Raw genomic sequence first — 20,973 nt, forward strand, 5'->3', positions numbered from 1 at the left:
TGATAAAAATGGAGGAGGGGAGAATGGCCATCTGTCAAATCATCAAGCCAGGCCCTACTCTCCCCCTACCAGGTTCTTGCACCCTGCCACCATAGCATTTCCAGCTATAGGTCTGCCGCACATATTCAACCTATACAGTCCAGACCAGTGTGATGCAAGCAAAAAGAAGAAGAGGCATTTCGAGAGCAAACAGGCTCTGTTCCTAATGCTATGACTCATGCCATAAATCCATAATACTCCAAAGAAGGCACACACAAGAACCCCACCACTCCCTAGTCACTGGCCAATCTGAGCTGCAGGAAAAAAGCAATTCAAAATGATTGCCATGGATTACTGTCAAGATACCTCACCAGAAGTTTCTTGTCTGAAGCAAATAACCCATATCCAAGAGCGTATTTACATTCCAAGATGGTAAATAACAGGTGGTTGTGCACAGAAGCGGCACTGAGAAGTGTCAACACAATGAAAATATTAAAGCCCTTGAGGGAAAGGAGAGAACCCACAAAGTTTACTAGACATGCCCATGGTTTATCCAATATGTTGCAGTTCAATACAAGTGCAACTTGAGAAAACTGCTAGCAAGTCAGGACAAAATACATTCGACTTTCCACAGAAGAGATTGCCTGCTCCATCTCTGCGTGATTCTGTACTTCGGCCTTACCTTTTTCCAGTTTATCTCTGCTGAGGACAGGAAATTGTGCCTTGTCACAAGGTGGTGTGTTTTGATAATTCATCATGCCCAGTGCAGACAACCACCCTAAAAAGGAGGTTGCCTGTTGCATCTTTGGATGAGTATCTGCTCTAGGCTAGACCTGATCTAGTGACTCAGAAGGCAGTCACAGAGCAGTGAATTATGCAAGAATGCAGGGGTGAACTTCTCTGAGAATGATTAATTTCTCCACATACACACCTTTGGGGCTGTATGAATAATTCAACTCTAATTCAACTCTAATTTTAATTCGTATTTAATCCTCAACTGGAGCAACCATTTTTTCTTCAAGAGTCTTTGGAACTGGAAACCAAACCAAAAAATGAGCGTGTAGATCCACGTAAAGATTGTTTCTGTGGCTCTGAATAAAATTTCCGTACAATATAAAACATTGAGAAAGTAGCATCGAAACCGCCTGTCTAACTGGAAAGTGCTTCCATCGTTTTTGTGATGAATTTCAGTCTTCATTTATACATATTGAAGTGACTTACCTGTTGAAGAAAAAGTTGTTGGTACCTTTGTGACCACTTAGTTGTGAGAAGAAACTGAACCATGGGAGCAAGCAGGAACTGCACCTAAGAGGTTCTGTCATGCCAAAGGAACAACGGGGGGTTGTCACTCTTCCAGGAAGAAGTTATGCATGTGGGACTGTTTTGATCATTGTACATGCATATTTGAATGATCAATACATTTGGTCAATACAATGTTACATTTGGAAGGATTTAAGAAGTATATAAAGCCTTGAATGAATATTTCGGGACCCCGCTGTGCTTCCATTATTCCAGTGGTTTGTCTGTTAGTTTCACTTTCACACTGAAACCCTACTTCATGCCATTACTACCTGGAGTTTGGCAATCTTGTCAGACATCTGAAAGCTCCATTTCCAAATAATATGGATGTATATATATATTTTGACTCATAATTAAGATATATATATATTTTTAAAGCCTCCAACTTAATCAGCTGCCCGCAACAAAACAACACACCACACATGCCAGAAATGAAGAATAAGTTTTCTTTCTTTGTTTCTTAAAACAACTTCCCTGTAACCACACAGAATCTAGAAAGGTGTTCCGGTTATTTCCCCCCCCCTCCCCCCCAAAGCTCCATATTAAAACCCCTTGACTACATTTATATATTAAATACAGGAACAACATTTCATGCAAAGTATTCTGTACAGCTTCACCCAACTCAGTAGTATAATTCAAGTCTACACATTTCCAGACACCTGGAGATGCTCTTGGGCCTTTCCCCACCCCCCTCTTTTTTTTCTTTCCTTTTTATACAATGCTGGTGATAAAGAAGAAAGAGTGGGTTCACTGGGATTTTTTTTTTTTTTGGCACACAGTTTCTACAGGATGGTTTTTTAAATGATATCTGTGAAGATGTCCAAAGGCCAATGTTTGTGATTTCCTTTTACCCCCCCCCCCACAACCTGCCCCCCCCCCCCCCCACAAGCCCAGTAAAATAATCATTGACACACTTCTCTGGGAGGTGAAATGTTGGCTTCCTGGAATCATGTTGTGAGTGTCTCAATATAGGGAGAGGTTGTAGCTTACTCATGGGCCTTGAGTTGAACCTAAGGGTATGTTAATGAAAACTGGAGACTAAATGTCAAATTCAAACCATACTAGATTGTCATGGCTTTCCACAAAGAATTCTAGTACATTTTTGAAAGCATGCCTTTTGCCTCAGTTGGCCGGTTATGCTCCCATCCACAATCCCCATTAAGTGGCTTCAGATGTTCAGACATGGAGGAGATTGCTACACCCCTCATGTTTCTCCCCCTTTTCTTGGTTTGCTGGGACCTCAAACATCATCTCCCACCAGACAGTTCTGAATACTGCATGCTGAGCACCCATCCTGCACCATTATTCCTTCAGGAGAATTCCCAGGTTTGCATTTATGGGGACTCATCTGACAAAGTGATGGGGATATCATCTCTAGGTGGGGTTGCTGCTTCTTTCCTGTGAGGGAAGCAAAGAGCCTCTGCTGCTTCCCTGTCCATCCCCCCCCCCGCCCCATTCCCATTGCTATGGAAACAGGTCTGCTTAAATTTCCAGACAACTACCATAACGTCCTTCTTTCTACTGGTTGGGGTGAAGAGAAGTCTGTGGGCCACCCAAACCACACCCTGAACAGAAGAGTAGAAAAGGATGATTTATTAGTTAGTTACTTCATCCTTAGCTTTTTCAATTCATCTTCCCTCCTATGCAGGTATTTTCTTCCCTGGTGCTGTTTCTTCCCCTTTCTGAAGCTGAGTCCTCTTCAATCACAATGAGGGATCACCCAGTGGAAAACAGAAAATGAAGTCACATTGTCCCACAGCCAATCAGATTTGACTATATGAATGTGACAGTGAGGGCAACATAAATCACTATGCAAACATTTCCTCAAGGACTTCTAGAAAGGCACCCCAAAGGAGACCAAGTTTTTCAATATTTCCATAAATTATCATTGGTTTCAACTCAGCTCTATCCCCCCAGAGAAAAGCCCTATAATCTACAGTTCCCAGAATTCTTTGGCTGGAAGCCATGACAGATTAAGTGAGGCTGAAAAAAATGCTTAGATTTTAGGTATCTAACATCCCCTTGGAATGAGCTGAGAGATAATGGAAGGTAAGCAGCTGAAGCAAGGAGTGAACAAAAGAAACAGGAACAAACACACAAGCTGGGCTGCCATCTTTTTTTCTGGCAGGCCTCCTGTGCCTTTAATGGCTTTATGACTGGCAAGAACAGGAGAGGATCCACAGCTGAATGGGGGAGCATCTGCTTTGCATGCAGAAGGTCCCTGGTACAATCCCTGGCATCTCCAACTGAAAAAAAGGATCAGGCAGTAGGTGAGGAAAAGGACCTTTGCCTGAGAGCCTGCAGCTGCCAGTCACAGAAGACAAGTTAGCGACTGACCTTGATCCGCCCAAAGTCTGGTTCAGTAGAAGGCAGCTTCACTTGTTTAAATCATACAGTGTTTCTCCACATGGTGAGAAACGGACGGGAGAGCTGAATCTACAGAGTCTTTTTTTGTTGACTTTGTAGCTTGGCTCTCCCTCAGTTCCTCCAGAAAATTCCAATTCCACCACCTCCACCATCTCATAAATCCCTTGTTTCCTTATCAATATTAGTGTGAAGGACAGGCAACTCTAGAGAGATTCTGAAATGTGCCTCACTGGTCCTGGTGAAGTTTTGAGCTATTACAAAAATCTCTCCCCCACTCCCCAAATCTGGCAAAATGATTAATCAAAACCAGCAACATTTGCTGCATCAGACTCCACACACTTCTACAGCAGACAGCTGTGCCAGAACAACAGGGCACCAAAGAGTTGAGTAATGTCATATTTGAACAAGGCAGAGAGAATTCACATTTACTCAAGTGCAAGACCACCAACAACCACAATCCCCAAACTCAATTCTGAACAGTCTAACTGTGATGGCCTCTCACTCCTGCCAACCCCAAAAGAGTTGTAATTTAGCACAGGAGCTGAAAATGTATTATTCAAATCCTTCTGCACTTCCCAATATTCCTAGTTTGAAAGCTGTGGCAATTCAACAGGTTTGATGTTGGTTCTTAATTGGAGATGAAAATATGGCGTTAGCACTATTCAGGCATTACTGATAGCAGACCTTTTTAAAAATGCAAGATAATTATTCGTAGGTTCCCTTTCTGGATCCATTGCTTCTCTTTGCTTACGTCTCTCCTCTGAGACTAATTTCCCCAGCCCTGTTCCTCAGGGAAAATTAACTGCCAAGGAAGGAAATAAGGAAAATGACAGGGAGGGAGAAAAATACACAGATGCTAAGTACAGGTGAAGACATCCCTGGTTTCTGATGGGTGCTACAAGCCTCCAGCACTGTCTCTTGCTATCCTACAGAAAATGTTGCAGGTTCTTCACCTCATTTATTGGTGTTCAGTGGTATAAGGCAATAACTACCTCTCCAAGCTTGTTGATGCTCTTTAATAGCACAGTTCTGCCACCTCTGGTGGCAGCTTAAGACACCTTCTTACATGCCAGTCTTGAACAGAAGCACTCCCGTATTATGATTTGGAAACACACAGGAGTACTTTCTAGAGGCTTTTACAATTCCCTTCAAGAAGTCCATTACAAAATCACCTGCTTGGAACAGCTGATCCAAGAAAAGGCCAGTTAAAGATTCTATCTCGATTTCCTTAAGAACATAAGGGAAGCCATGCTGGATCAGGCCAATGGACCATCCAGTCCAATATTCCATGTCATACAGTGGTGGCCCAAACCCAGGTGTCATCAGGAGGTCCACCAGCAGGGCCAGACTCCAGAAGCCATCCTGCTGTTCCCCCCCCCAACACCAAGAATAGAGTATCACTGCCCCAGACATAGCGTTCCATCTGTATGTTGTGGCTAATAGCCACTAATGGACCTCTGCTCCATATATTTATCTAATTCCCTTTTGAAGCTGCCTATGCTTGTAATCCTTACAGGAGGTATTTTCGAACTCAGCATTCCTACACGGCTTCCTTTTCACTGAGCTTGGGCTGTCCCTCCATTAGGGTCACACAGCTGAGGCTACAAAAAACATCCCTGCAGGTAGAAACCTGATGAAGGGCGCTTTGTCTCTTGAAAGTTCATAACCCTCAAATCTTGTTAGTCTCTAAAGTGCTGCTGGATTCAAATCTATCTCTTCTACTGCAAACCAACATGGCTACCCTCTGAAACTAAATCAGTGGTTAGGAAAATGCACTCTGAACATGCTCTGTGGAACCCCTATTCCCCAGCCGGCAGGTTAGGAGCTGAGAGAAAGGCCCCAGGCTAAATGGAAGAATACAAGACACTGATCCCAGAGTCTAATGCTACTTTCTGAGATTCTCCACCTTATTGGAAAAAATGCTCTTTTTAAATTTCTCAAACAATTGCTCTTAATATCTCAGTGGTGAAAATTCTCTCTGGAGGACCTACTGACCAATTCTGGGGGATGGAGGGGGGGACCAATCTGCAGAGGAAACTGATTCTATTGTATAGTTTTGGAAATCCTTATGTGGAACAGAAACCACAGAGCCTGGAATAGATGCTAAAATGGGTTGAGAGATCATTCTGCATTTAAAGGAAGGGTGCCTAAAGAAATTATAGTTGAATTCTGTCTTCGCAGATGGTGGAGCCGGGACCCAGTTATCAGAAACTTAAATTGGCCCTCAGCACCATGTATATCCCTGCAAATGACAGTGTGACTGAACATTTAACTAGCATGAAGTTCATACAATTGGGTGAAGGGTTAATAAGTGTAGAAAAGTGGCTAGGAACACTGGGGTAGAGGAATTCACCTGCCCACTCAAACTCTGGTTCCCCTGACTTTAATTTGACTTTGTTTTTCATTCCTTCTGCAACTGTTCTTTCTGGGGTTTGGGGACAAGGCTCCTGAGTCTTATAACAGAAGCCAAAAAAGTTACAGTCAGCTTTTTAGTAGTTAGGGTTAGGAATGCTTGCATGTGCAATTAGAGAGAGCGGGCAGAGGAAGATGGTTGATTGACTGCTGCTGTCACATGGGGGCCCTTTGCCCTGGGAAAGCTTTTTTTTTGGGGGGGGGGGGTTGATGCAATTGAGAGAGGATTCACTTACAGGCATAAAAGGTCCCTCTTAGCCTTACTGGGGCACTAGGGCTGACTGAACCAGCAATGCTTTGACCCCCACCCCCCACCCCCCGTCCCATCTTGTCCTGAAAAGTTCCTTCCTCTCACTTAACATATGCTGGGCTTTAAGACCCAGCAGACTCCTCTTTCTGAATGCCCCAGGCATCAGGAAGATTTAGGAGCCCTTCACCCGACTTCTGGGCATAGGTCTGCCATCGCACATATCTCATTGTTTCACGTTAATCAGTAATAACATTAATAATTCCTCTTATTCGTTTGCTAAAGCTCTGAACACAAAAAAAGGGGCAGGGCGAAATGAGCACAAGCGTTTAACAGTGGTCAATATAAGTAACCTGAACTATGTCTTCTTTTTCTTTCCTAGAAAAATTTCTTCCAAGGGCAGGCACTGCATCGATCTCTGAAAAAACCAGAGCCGTCAGGGCTCTAATTGGCTAGCGAGTCTTGAACCTGGAACCAAAGAGAAATCAAGCCAGGGTTTACGTTGAGCACCTCCACTAACGAGATGGCCAAAAGAGGCCAGCCCAAAGGTCTCCCAAGCAGTGATAGGCCAGAGCAAGTCATGTGGTTCTATCAGGACCTCTATAAAAGCCTTCCAGGTCACACCAGCTAAGCGACCTGAGCCAAACAGTGACTCTGGTGCCACTGCTTTATAGGACAATTCACCAATTACTCTTCCTCATTCTGAATCTCATTTCTGTCTCAACTACTCTGTAGTAGGAGTATGTGCAACGAGATCAGCTGTCCTTCTCATTTTGAAACCATCACACACTTTCTGCTTCTAGAAAGGACAAAACAAATGCAGTTACTTGGTCATTTAGGGAGGAATAAAAACAAGGGGGGGGGGGGGAAGAAATTAAATTTTCAGAAACTTAAACCATAAGAACCTCAAATACCCTACCTCCAAAACAAATTCTACTCCTGACCCCATAATTTATCTGTCCAGTATTTGCACCATTATGTACAGGAAAAAAAGCTACATAACAAAAGTGGAAAACAAAGCCCCCCTGCCCCGAAAAATCAGTTTTTTGTTTCTTTTGATGATTCACCCGCATCAAGTCCGAGACTCAAAACACATGCATGTTGCTTGCTGGCTTCTAGCGATGTTCTAGCATGCAAATTCTTCAGTCCCAGTTGAGAGTTGAGAGCTCCTTTGTTGAGAAGCTGAGTTCATAGTGTTCATTTCTTGATCTCTTTGCCTGCCCAATGGGGGGAAAAAAGAAAGGGGGCAGATAAGAAATGTATCAGAAGATGCCACTTCAGAGACTCAACGGAAATTTAACAGAGAAAGGCAATGTGGTAGGATGGTTAGAGTGCTGGACTAGGACCTGAGAGACCTGAGTTTGAATCTCCACTCTGCCACTGAAGTTCACCGGGTGACCCTGGGTTAGTCACAGGCTCTCGGCCTAACCTACCTCACAGAGTTGTTGTGAGGATAAAATGGAGAGAAGAACAATGTAAGCCACTTTGGGTCCCTATTGGGGAGAAAGGTAAATAAAACAAAATAAAACAAACCACCATATAAAAGGAGCCCTGCTGGTCTCATGGACTGACTGGCCAGGTGCACCTGCCAGAAACAGGGCATGAAGTTTGCCTCCAAAATCTCGTGGTCAGAAGTATCCACGGGTTCCACATTATCAGTAAAGCCTTGACAAGCCATCTCCTCAGCCATCTGAACTGGAGGCTGTCAGTGCATCATGTGTCCATGAGTTCCACAAGTTAAGTACCTACTGTCTAGAAAGAGTGTTCACATTACTCTGGGTTCTGACTCTACTGCCTGTCACTTTCACTACTTCTCCGGAATTAGTCAGTGAGAAGGGAAGGAAGGAAACAAATGGCCAAAAAAAGGGCCTTCTCTCTGCTTTTTTAACACTGCGTAATTTTATACACCTCTATCATGTCTCCCCTCCACGCAAAGACAGTTATTTTTCTGAGCTACTAACTGACAGATTCTTTAGCCTGCTTGAACAGGAAATGGGTTGAACAGACAGGGATCAAGGGATCAGAGAGACCAGGCCCGTAGCTATGATTTTTTTCAAAGTTGGGGGTATCCGAAGAAGAGGAGGAGGAGGAAGAAGATGATGATGATGCTATTGGATTTATACCCCACCCTCCACTCAATTTCAGAGTCTCAGGGCAGCTCACAATCTCCTTTACCTTCCTCCCTCACAACATTCACCCTGTGAGGTGGGTGGGGCTGAGAGGGCTCTCACAGCAGCTGCCCTTTCAAGGACAGTTCTGAGATAGCTATGACTGACCCAAGGCCATTCCAGCAGCTGCAAGTGGAAGAGTGTGGAATCAAACTCAGTTCTCCCAGATAAGAGTCCATGCATTTAACCACTACACCACGCTGGCTCTCGCAGTTTATGAGGAGGGCACTGGCTAATCAAATTAAACCTCCATCCCTAAGGCCACCTTTTACAAAACTCTCCAAGCAAACAAAGACTTTTCCCTCATTAATTTTAAAGCTGTAACATGGAGATGATTTTCTGCTCAGCACAAGAGCTCACTCAGCATTTTGGGTTGTTCTGGTTGGGTTTTTGTTTCTCGTTCTTGTTCCTTCAAAGGAAGGTCAAGTAACAAACAAGTTTTCTCCTCTATATGAATTCCTTGAACCAAACAGTGGGTTTGTCAGGGAGCGTTTCCCCCCCTTGGCTATATGGCTACAGCAGAGGAAAAAAGGATTACCCTACATGGCCACATTATGACAGAAGGAGACAGGATTTCACTTTCCCTTCCAAAGCCCCAGACAGGCTCCATGGTAAAGGAGATTGTCATGCTTATTGTTAATAAGTCACAGTGGCAATGCCCTTACACACAGCATGGGTCTTCTACAGTCTCCAGCCAAGCAGGGCACTCACTTGTTTTCCCTAAATGTCACAGTTGATTTAAGAGGATTTGTAGATTTCCTCCAGTGCCTTGGAGTTATATCCTCATCAGAAGAGACTGGATTTATCCCCCACCCTTCACTCAGAGCCTCAGCGCAGCTTACAATCTCCTTCCTTTCCTCTCCCCACAACAGATGCCTTGTAAGGTAGGTGGGGCTGAGAGAGCTCTCTCAAAAACTGCTCTTGAGAGAACAGCTCTGAGAGAACTGTGGCTCGCCCAAGATCACCCAGTAGCTGCATGGGGAGAAGTGGGAATCAAACCTGGCTCTCCAGATTAGAGTCTGCTGCTCTTAACCACTACACCACACTGGCTCTCAATGGGCTACAAATCCAAATTTGTTCATTCATTTGAAGCCTTTGTACCTCGCACACCTGGTCAGCTGTGTTCCCGAGTCAGCACAGATGGGGAAAAAACACAATGAACAGGCAGGATGCCAAAATAAAAACCAGCAGTTGTTTAAAACCATAAACCAACACATCTGAAACCATCAACATCAGTGAGAAGGAAGAACAAAACATCTTAAAACCAGTGAATCAAGCACTACTGAATATTTTATACCACACACTGAATAATGCACTTCTATCCACTTCCAGTGCACTTTGCAGCTGGATTTCACTGTGTGACATAGAAAAGTCCATTTGCAACTGATCACTAAAGTTCACTGTAAGTGCCTTATTTGGAGAACGAGTTTGGTATAGTGGTTAAGTGCGCAGATTCTTATCTGGAAGAACCGGGTTTGATTCCCCACTTCTCCACTTGCACCACCTGGAGTGAGCTTGGGTCAGCCATAGCTCTTGCAGGGTTGTCCTTGAAAGGGCAGCTGCTGTGAGAGCTCTCTCAGCCCCACCCACCTCACAGGGTTTCTGTTGTGGGGGAGGAAGATAAAGGAGATTGTGAGTCACTCTGAGACTCTGAAATTCGGAGTGGAGGGCGGGATATAAATCCAATATCTTGTTATTATTATTATTCAGCGTTTGGATTAAAAAAAAAAAGATTTCCCCCTGTGTTTGTGTGTGCGCACCTGGAAGTCATGGCAACCTCTGGTGATACTCACCCTCTAAATGGTTGCGGGAGAGATACTTCAAGCCTTCATCCAGCAGGATCACTGGGAATGAGATTTTCATCACAACCACCCATTGCGGCCAGCTGAGAGGCGTTACCTGAAATATCAGCTGCGGAGCAAGGAAAGGACAGGTTTACATCAACTATTTTAAATCTCTTGACAGTTTTTTTTTTAAAGATCCTGAAAAGCCCAAACTAGCTCATGCTTGTCAGAGCCTGGAAGCTAAGCAGGGAAACTTGTGGTTAGTACTTGGATGGGAGACCCCCAGGGAAGATGAGGGTCACTACACAGAGGCAAGCAATTGTAGCAGGGAAAACCCCGCTTGGTGGTTCTTACAGATAGGTGCAAAGAGCCCTATAAGCTCTTGGAGGATTGGCTACATCACGGGGGTGTGACCTAATATGCAAATGAGTTCCTGCTACAAAAAAGCCCTGGCCAGGCCCACTGAAAGTGACCTTTGAACCACCAATTAAGGAAATTGGGGATGATAGCCTGTCTGATATTTATGGGCCAGAACTGCAGCTTCCATCATTCTAGCCACTGAATGTGTGGAAGGAATTCAGCTAACTCGTACACTGCTGGCTGCAAAAACGGTGCAATGCTAGTGCAGGATAATGGCTCGAGTGTCCAAACAGAACCTGTGAGATCTGGGTGCAGATTCCCCACAAAGCTCATGGGGTGAGATGGGCCACTATTTATTTATTTAAAATCTTTGTTAGCTGCCTTTTTGTTCTACAGAGCTTAAGGTGGCTTACTCTATTAATAAAATACATGTAAATGGTTTTTTAAAAACCATAAAACCACATATTTTAAGATAGGAATCTTGGACTGCTTTAATTAAATAGAGTCCTTAATACAACAATTTTCAGCTGTCTCCTAAAGATCAAAAGTGAAGGGGCCAGGTGCACCTCCCTGGGGAGGCTGTTTCATAACCATGGAGCTGCCACTGCAAAGGCCCTTGCTCGTGTCCCCACCAAATGAGCCTCTTTGACTTGATGGGGCAGACAGGAGGGCTCAGGGCTTTTTTTTGTAGCAGGAACTCCTTTGCATATTAGGCCACACACCCCTGATGTAGCCAATCCTCCAAGAGCTTACAGGGCTCTTAGTACAGGGCCTACTGTAAGCTCCAGGAGGATTGTCTCCATCAAGGGGGTGTGGCCTAAAAATGCAAAGGAGTTCCTGCTACAAAAAAAGCCCTGGGAGGGCTTGGATTTGATTCATCTGCTTATTCCTCACCTGGTTTTGTTTTTGGAACTGTGGCAAATACAGATGGTTCCACAGCTTATCCTTTCCTCTCCTCCACAAAGACAAATGTTGAGATTGTAAGCTCCTTGGGGCGGGGTCCTGTGGATGAGTTACTTTGAAAAGCCACCCCATATATTGATTCTGCTCTGTGGATCTTACTTATCACCAGCTCTTTCTACAAGAAGCTTCAAGTTCTAATGGCTTCTCACCCCCACAGGGGTCAGGTCCACACCTGTTTAGTTCCTATTCCTTTCCAGTGCTGACAGGGGCACAGTAGCTGGGCATGGCAGGGAGGGACAGTGGCTCAGTGGTAGAGCATCTGCTTGGGAAGCAGAAGGTCCCAGGTTCAATCCCTGGCATCTACAAAAAAGGGTCCGGGCAAATAGGTGTGAAAAGCCTCAGCTTGAGACCCTGGAGAGCCGCTGCCAGTCTGAGAAGACAATACTGACTTTGATGGACCAAAGGTCTGATTCAGTATAAGGCAGCTTCATATGTTCAATGGCAAAAAATTCAGGTTACCAGCTGGCCACTGAGATCTTGTGTGGCATGGTGTTTGACTAGGACAGGGCTGGCCAAGGGTAGCTCTCCAGCTGTTTTTTGCCTACAACTCCCATCAGCCCCAGTCAGCATGGCCAATGGCTGGGGCTGATGGGAGTTGTAGGCAAAAAAACATCTGGAGAGCTACTGTTGGCCACCCCAGGACTAGGAGATCCAAGCCACCCCCCCCCAGCCTTGATTTATTTATTATTTTTATTTTTTGCAGGCTTATATTGACTGGATGACTTGGCCTGGTCACCTTCTCTTAGCCTGACCTTTCTCCCCAGAGAATAAAACAGAAGCAGGAATTGCAGTGTTTTACCTAGACCTCTTTGGAGGAGAGGTGGGGATATAAATGCAAGGGAGGGGACCTGAGTTGTTTGTTGTCCTAGGATAGAGGAGTCTGTGGTAGACTGTGGGCTTTCAGGACCTTGGAGAGCTCACTGTGGGGTGGATGAGTGAGCTGCGCTATTCTACAATTGGACTTGGATCCGAATGGGATCTGTAGGGAAGTGCTTTCCTCAAGCCCCACTTTACCAAGTGGATAAAAACTGTCCCAAATTAAAAGCGCCACTTTCTGATCTAGAAACATGGGATCCAGTGGGGCTAGAAGGCTTCTACCGGTCTGATTTCTGAGTAGAAGGCAGCCCTTTTGGGGAAGAGTTGTTAGAGGGCCAATCTAAACCTCCCCAGAGGGGTCCTCTTTTCTGAGAGCCTCTGGGAATTGCTCCTGCGTCCACACCATCCCCTAGGCCCCTGCTTCAGTCTTCCAGTTTCCAAGATTGTTTTCCTGCTATCCTCAAAGAGATCATGTTTGGCCCCCGGAATCCTGACAGCTGGCCAATGGGCAACTCAGAAGGTGGGTGGTTGGGTGGGTGGCAGTAATGTTTTCCCCTTGGAGACCAACATTTTCTCATTCAAGGTGCAAGCCTTGGTACTTACAGGCAGTGGTTTCACATAGAGAATCAGGAAATGCAGAGCCATAGACACCACAATAGCCCCCAGGAGCCAGAGGTTGAGCCAAGGGGGCATCCTCAGCAGCGACTGGTTTTCAGACACACTGCAAAGGAAGAACAGATGTGAATCCCATCATTTCCTTCCCCCCCCCCACACACACTCAAGAACCCATCTGTGCGCTCTTCAGGATTATCAAAATTCTGCATCAAAATCCATGGATGGCATGAATGAGCAGATACACCTTACACTCTCAGCCTTTGATGCTGCTACTTCTTCCTTTTTTTCCTTTTATTTTTTAAATAAAAAAATCAAGATTGACAAACATCAACTCATACCAGCACTGACACTTATAACATAGACAGAGATGACAATATGTAACATTTATAAAAATATAAATACGAAGAGGAGGGATTCATCCCAAAAGAAGTCCACTTCGAAACCAAGTGTTTAGTTTTTGCAGTTTTCTATATGAAATGCTAATAGATATTCAGTAACCTCACATTTAGATATCTTGTAGGTCAAGACAGAATAGCTATAAATGACAGAATATAACCAATCGATGATGTCAAAATATAATCAGGTAAGTCATTTGAAAAACTGCTTAATAGTGGATGCCACTTTTACGAAACCGGTTTGATTTGCGCTAGTCTCATGATGAAGTATGCTATCTGCAATTTTATCTAACATGCAATACTCCCAAAATTTAATATGCCATTGTTGTATGCTAGGTAAGGTAAAGGTAGTCCCCTGTGCAAGCATCAGTCATTTCAGACTTTGGGGTGATGTTGCTTTCACAATGTTTTCATGGCAGACTTTTTACGGGGTGGTTTGCCATTGCCTTCCCCAGTCATCTATATTTACCCTCCAGCAAGCTGGGTACTCATTTTACTGACCTCGGAAGGATGGAAGACTGAGTGAACCTTGAGCCAGCAACCTAAACCCAGCTTCCACTGGGATCAAACTCAGGTTGTGAGCAGAGAGTTTAGACTGCAGTACTGCAGCTTTACCACTCTGCACCATGGGGTTCCTGTAAATTAGGTAGGGATTTCTTTTTCCAGCACAAAGCTATAAGAGCTTTGGCAGCAGTCAGCATTATCATGACACATTCTCTATGAACCTTGGGAGTTGTTTTGCTCTGCCATAGATTGAGCAGAACAGCCTCTCCTGAGTGGTAACACTGAGGCCCTGTCTGCTGATCAAGGACTTCTGTCGTTTCAGCCACCACTATCAAAACTGTCTCCACAACCACACAAATCATAACTCTGACTTCTGTCGCATCCAGTTCTGCCCTCTGTATGATGCAGTTCCCTATCTATAGATACACAGCCAGCCTGCCTCAAGTATCTCTCTTACCTGCAGACTCTAGGAGCTGAATCACTTCCTCCTCTTTCCATACCCGGATCTATTACAAAAAACAGAGGTAGGTAGGAGAGAAGAGAAGAAAGCCTATTTGGAGGTGCCATACCTATTAAGGGCGTTGCACATCTCAATGGTCACCAGCACAGAGAGCGCCATCGTTGTCGGATAACGAGATTCGAAGATTTCGCAGACGACCCCTTCAAAGATGGGATTGTCCTCAGTGCATCTCATGAAGTTCCTCTGTGAGGAAGAAGAATACAGCCTCAAGTCCAGCATGGGAGAGCATTGCAAAAGGAGCAGATACAATTTTTTCTTCTCCTCCTCCTTCTTCACCATCACCATCACCACCACGACCCTTGACTTCACAGTGTGTATGTGTGTGTGTGTGTGTATATAAAAAAATTTTTGGGGCCACTGTGTGACACAGAGTGTTGGACTCGATGGGCCATTGGCCTGATCTAACATGGCTTCTCTTATGTTCTTATGCCACAACCTGCCAAGAAATTACCCCAGGTTCCACCATGACAAGAAGAGTCACAAAATGATCATCCTTGCAGCCATTAACAGGGGCATCCACTGCTGTGAACACCCCATCCCTAGGCCAAAAAGGACTACATTTGGGGGACATCAAATGTGAAACATACCAAGCTCAACCCTTTTCTAGGTCAACAGTGGGTGTTTTCGCACTCACCTTCAGCCAGCGCGACCCCCCTCTTCACCGCGCAGGATCTGCGCGGATTTCGCACTAAACGCCGCGGAGCAGCCGGAAGAGCCGGAAACTCCCGGCGCTTTTGTGGCGCAAACGCCAAACTGCTTTTTGGCGGTTTCGGTTTGCGCCGCAAAAGCGCCGGGACTTTGCGGCTCTTCCGGCTGCTCCGCGGCGTTTAGTGCGAAATCCATGCGAGATCCTGCGCGGTGAAGAGGGGGGTCGCGCCGGCTGAAGATGAGTGCGAAAACGCCCTGCGTCTTCTTTGCCTGGAAAAGGCTCTCTAAGGCCTTGGGTGGAAAACAGTTTTTCCCCAACACCTTTTACTCAAGATCCTTTGAACTGGAGATGCCAGAAACTGCCCCCTAGTGCCTTCTTCATGCACAGCCCCTCCCTCTGTTCCCCTCCTCCTGCTCTTGCTCCCCGCCCCTTTAACGGATGCTCGACTACCTTCGGTGTTCTTATGACTCCTAGCATGTGCTCAGTCCTCATTGGCCTGTTTTGGGAGAGCTGCCCTCTGCCTCTACTGTTTATTTTTAATTTTAGAAGCTATTTTTTCCCAGCATACCTGGGGAGTCCTCAGCCCCCAAATATGCCAAAACTGCTGTTTTGCCTGTCACTGGCCCTGTTTTGCTGTCCTGCCAGGAGGCACTCATCCCCTTTGCTATCAGAGCAGTGATCTGAGTAACTTGCTTATTGTGTTTTTATTCACTTTGAGAGGATGGTGTTTGTTTTTGGTAGGAAAAGCGGGGTATAAGTGTTTTAGTGTAATGCATTGAAAACTAAAACAGCAGGGGAGAGGGTCAAACAGACATTTAAAATCAACAACTGCATGGCAATTGGCCCCAACTCCACCTAGCGACTTACCAGCTGGTAAAAGGTAACTTGAGGGCCTTCAGCATCATACAAAAACCACCAGGTAGCTGCCCCTACTGTTGCCAGGCCAACGTACACTGCAAGGGGTGAAGAGCAAAGCAAACAGATCACTCAGTCTTGTAGTCCTCATGATGTTGTGCTATTCCACTTTGTTGACTAGCTCAGGTAAAGTTGGGGGTCCTATGCCTCCCATCTGAAGAAGAGTTGGATTTATACCCCGCCCTTCCCTTGGAGTCTCAGAGCAGTTTACAGTCTCCTTTCCCTTCCTCTCCCCACAACAGACACCCTGTGAGGTAGGTGGGGCTGAGAGCTCTGAGAGAACTGGGACTGGCCCAAGGTCACCCAGCAGCTGCATACAGAGGACCAGGGAATCACACCCAGTGCTCCAGATTAGAGTCCGCCACTCTTAACCACCATACCACACTGGTTTCTATTAAAACTTAACAATAAAACATGCCCATGGTGTTTACACAGCAGAAAACCAAACCGTCTTCATCCTCCTCATCTGACACTCTGCACCCTGCCCTGTCCTGGCTTGCACACCCGAGAGCCATCCAGGTGTCTCACCTCCAATGGCCAGGTAGCGGAAGAAAAGCCATCCGCTGATGAGAGGCTCCCGGGGATTCCGGGGCAGCTTGTCCATGATGTCCAGGTCGGGGGGATTGAAGCCGAGAGCCGTGGCCGGCAAACCGTCCGTCACCAAGTTCACCCACAGAAGCTGGACCGGGATCAGCGCTTCAGGCAGCCCCAAGATAGCTGTCAGGAAGATACTGCAAGGGGGAGGCGTGAGGATTTCCATTTACTCCCCCGATGGAGACCCAAAGCGGTTTATAACATCATTCTCTCCTCCTCCATTTTATGCTCACAACCCGTGTTCCCTCTAAGGTGAGTTAGCGTGAGCCAGCTTGTGGTTTTTTAACCCCCAGCTCACATGTCTTTGTTTTAGTTCAAGAAAAATGCCCCCCGAGCAAACTAATTGATGCAGTAGCTCACAACTTTAATGCCAGTAGTTCATCAAATAGAATTTTTTGTTCACAAGACTCCACAGCTCAGAGGCTGAGAGAAACTGGTCACCCAGCAAGCTTCCATGGCCAAGTGAGGAATCTGACACTCTTCACCGCTACACCATGCAACACTCCCTCTCCTTAGCAGTGGCAGAATTCATGGGCAAGGGCGGAATCTGGGTTCAGTGAAGCCTGAGAGCACCCGAGAATCAGAGCACTGCACAATTACAGACAAACCAGACTTGTTTGCAAACAGGCACCAATCTTGGATTAAATACGTAAGCGCTGTCAAGTTGCAATTGGTTTATGGCAACCCCAGCAAGGGGGCTTTCAAGGCAAATGAGAAGTAAAGATGGTTGGCCACTGCTTTCCTCTGCAAAGTCTTCCTTACTTGTCTCCCTTCCAATTACTGACCCTGCCCGGCTTCCAAAATCTGATCCCGTTCCCAGATTCTCCCAACCTTAACTCTGGTGTGGTGGTTTGGTGTAGTGGTTAAGTGTGCAGATTCTTATCTGGGAAAACCTGGTTTGATTCTCCACTCCTCCACTTACAGCTGCTAGAATGGCCTTGGGTCTGCCATAGCTCTGGCAGAGGTTGCCCTTGAAAGGGCAGTTGCTGTGAGAGCCCTCTCAGCCCCATCCACCTCACAAGGTGTCTGTTGTGGGGGAGGAAGATAAAGGAGATTGTGAGCCGCTCTGAGACTCTAGAGTGGAGGGTGGAATATAAATCCAATGTCTTCTTCTCCAATGTCTTCTTTGTTACCTCTAGGGCTTTTTTTTGTAGCAGGAACTCCTTTGCAAATTAAGCCACACACCCCTGATGTAGCCAATCCTCCTGGAGCTTACAGTAGGCCCTGTAATAAGAGCCCTGTAAGTTCTTGGAGGATTGGATACATCAAGGGCAGGGGGGGTGTAGCCTAACATGCAAAAAAAGTCCTGGTTACCACTATGATTGTGAAAGTGTGGGGGGAGATAATGGGGAAGGTCCCATTTAAGGCACAGAAACAGAGATCCATTTCAGACATGATCAAAAATGGATCTGAAATGGATGAGGAGGGGAGAAAATATCAAAAGAAGGTGCCAATCCCCTACCCCTCATTTTGGCGTTCACTGCCATCCAGAGCTCTGAGAGCTGAATGATTTTTTAAAGTTTTCAGTTTTGGATCAAAATAGCATTGCACTTTACTCCAAGTTTTTGTGGGTATGAATTATGAAGATCTGCTTCTGTTTTGCAGAATTTATTCTGCATTTTCCTATTCTACATTATTTTGCTTTTGCTGGTCTAGAAGGAAAGCAGGAAATTCTACAGGGCACAAAGCTCTGCCCTCAGCCATCCCGTTAGTCTAGCCTCTGAGATCTCCAGCATATCTTAACATCCATAAGGACTAGAATCTTGCTATGGATATATGGGGGTGTAACAGAGAGAATTTATGCAAGGCTAGAAGCCAGGGTCTCAGCTGCTGGAAATCTTGTTCAGCCATATCTTCCCATCCACCGACATGTTTATTGGAACAATTATTATATGCGGTATACTGTTTTCATCGTAATGTATCTAGTTTTGCAGTCCAAAGAAAGCAGTGGACTAGAAGATGAAATAACTGAAGTAAACAAAATGCTTAAACCAGAAAGACTAAAAAAAGTTAGGTCCTTCTCTAACTCTCTGTAGAAGTAGTAGGAGCCCTTTGGAAGAATGGCAGAGCAAAAGTAGAGGTGAATTAGGACACGAGAGCAGAGAGGAGAGGAAGGTCAAGGAGGAAGGAGAAGGTAAAGAAAGGAAATCGGTGCTCCTTCAGCTGTGATGTTATTCTGCATGGCATCAAAGATCACCAGAGAGTGCTCGTACCAGACAACCTCCCCGACGTTGGAAGAGATGAGGTAGCGGATGAACTGCTTCATGTTGTTGTAGATGGCCCGGCCCTCCTCCACAGCAGCAACGATGGTTGAGAAGTTGTCGTCGGATAAGACCATTTCTGCTGCGGACTTGGCCACAGCTGTGCCAGAGCCCATAGCGATGCCGATTTCGGCTTTCTTTAAAGCTGGGGCATCATTAACCCCATCACCAGTCTGGAGAAAGCAAAGATCAGCTGTTAGAGGAGGGATGTTCATAAATTTAGTCACTGCACAGAAAGTGGAGAGAGGGAGAATTCCCCCCCCCTTCCATGATATATGAACTCGAAGTCACCCCATAGAGTTAGTGGTCAGCAGACTTAGGAGGTTGGTTGTTGTAGATTTTCCGGGCTGTGTGGCTGTGGTCTTGGTATTGTGAGACCTGATGTTTCGCCAGCAACAGGTCTCACAATGGCATGACCATGGCCACACAGCCTGGAAAATCCACAACAACCAATGCACTCTGGTCATGAAAGCCTTCGATAACAGACTTAGGACAGACTAGAGCAGGGGGGACCAAACTGTGGCTCGGGGGACACATGTGATTCTTTCACACATTTTTGTAGCTCTCTAACCTCACCCCAACCCCATTGGCTGGCTTGGAGAAGGTATTTAAGTGACAGTTGCTTTCTTGTCCCCTCTCCATCTATTTGCCTTCCCTCCCTCGCCGCTCTCAAACATCTGACATTCATGTCTTGCGGCTCTCAAACATCTGACCTTTATTCTATGTGGCTCTTACGTTAAGCAAATTTGGCCACCCCTGGATGAGAGCAAGCTATTGTAGTGGTTAAGTGTGTGAACTCTTATCTGAGAGAACCGGGTCTGATTCCCCACTCCTCTACTTGCACCTGCTGGAATGACCTTGGGTCAGCCATAGCTATTGCAGGAGTTGTCCTTCAAAAGGCAACAGCTGTGAGAGCCCTCTCAGCCCCACCCACCTCACGAGGTGTCTGATGTGGGGGGAGAAGATAAAGGAGATTGTGAGCCACTCTGAGACTCTGATTCAGAGAGAAGGGCGGGGTATAAATCTGCAATTCTTCTTCTTCTTTAGGCGAGGTATAACAAACTTGGATTTTCTGCACCGAATGGGGGTGGGATTTCTCATACACTTCTAAGACTTTCTGGATATTCTTTCAAGAGAGGCATCCTAACGTGAAGCCCCGGGCTTACCATTGCTGTGATTTCATTGAAGGACTGTAAATATTCAACTATCTTGGACTTATGGGCAGGCTCTACCCGGGCAAAGCAGCGAGCTGAATGGCAGGCTTCCCGCTGCACCTCTGGTGCAAGGTCATCGAATTCTCTGCCCGTGTAAGCTTTGCCCGTCACGTCCTCGGTCTCCGAGAAGATTCCGATCCTCCGGCAGATGGCCACGGCTGTCCCCTTGTTGTCACCGGTGATCATGATGACTCGGATCCCTGCTTTCCTGCACATCTCGATGGATGACATCACTTCCTTCCGGGGAGGGTCCAACATCCCCACGCAGCCGACAAAAGTCAGATTCGTCTGCATGCAAAGAACCAGAAGGAGTGTGTTAGTTTCCCCAAGGCTGGCATCACCTCCATATTTCAGACTTTCATTTGCTATACCTGGAGCTTTTTTTGCAGCAGGAGCTTCTTTGCATATTAGGCCACACATCCCTGATGTAGTCCATCCTCCAAGAGCTTACTGGGCTCTTTGTACAGGGCCTACTGTAAGCTCCAAGAGGATTGGCTACATCACGGGGTGTGGCCTAATAGGCAAAGGAATTCCTGCTACAAGAGAAGCCCTGGGTATACTTGAGCGAGCCCAGTGGCTATGAGGGACAGGTGGGACCAGGCATCTTACCAGTTGCCACTCTGGACTGCAGGGCAGAGAATGAACAAGATGCATTCTCCTCCAAGGTTCTAATACGAAAGCAGTAAGGAAGTCTCTGCACTACTGCACAGTTAGCGGGGAGGAGCGCCTGGAAAAGGAAGCATCTCCACTGCTGCCATCCTTTTTGCTCATAAGAGAAGCCATGTTGGATCAAGCCAATGGCCCATCCAGTCCAACACTCTGTGTCACACAGTGGCCAATACACACACACACACACACACTGTGGCTAATAGCCACTGATGGACCTCTGCTCCATATTTTTATCCAATCCC

At 46.0% G+C, this 20,973-nt stretch overlaps 1 protein-coding gene across 2 annotated transcripts in view; it reads right to left on the bottom strand.

The window, feature by feature from the left end:
- Positions 1–7,203: 7,203 nt before the first annotated feature.
- The window catches only part of ATP2A3 (ATPase sarcoplasmic/endoplasmic reticulum Ca2+ transporting 3), a 165,193-nt gene continuing 151,423 nt past the window's right edge, over positions 7,204–20,973 (bottom strand). For both annotated transcript variants that reach the window (XM_060259213.1, XM_060259214.1), the window contains 8 exons: positions 20,015–20,350; positions 18,801–19,021; positions 16,522–16,724; positions 15,946–16,031; positions 14,479–14,612; positions 12,999–13,116; positions 10,266–10,383; positions 7,204–7,521 (listed from right to left, as the gene is read on the bottom strand). In XM_060259213.1, the coding sequence (XP_060115196.1) occupies positions 7,502–7,521; positions 10,266–10,383; positions 12,999–13,116; positions 14,479–14,612; positions 15,946–16,031; positions 16,522–16,724; positions 18,801–19,021; positions 20,015–20,350 (1,236 nt within the window). In that variant the 3' untranslated portion in view covers positions 7,204–7,501. The remainder of the gene's footprint in view (positions 7,522–10,265; positions 10,384–12,998; positions 13,117–14,478; positions 14,613–15,945; positions 16,032–16,521; positions 16,725–18,800; positions 19,022–20,014; positions 20,351–20,973) is intronic.

The sequence above is a fragment of the Heteronotia binoei genome, chromosome 18, assembly GCF_032191835.1.
Source record: "Heteronotia binoei isolate CCM8104 ecotype False Entrance Well chromosome 18, APGP_CSIRO_Hbin_v1, whole genome shotgun sequence".
Classification (NCBI taxonomy): Eukaryota; Metazoa; Chordata; class Lepidosauria; order Squamata; family Gekkonidae; genus Heteronotia; species Heteronotia binoei.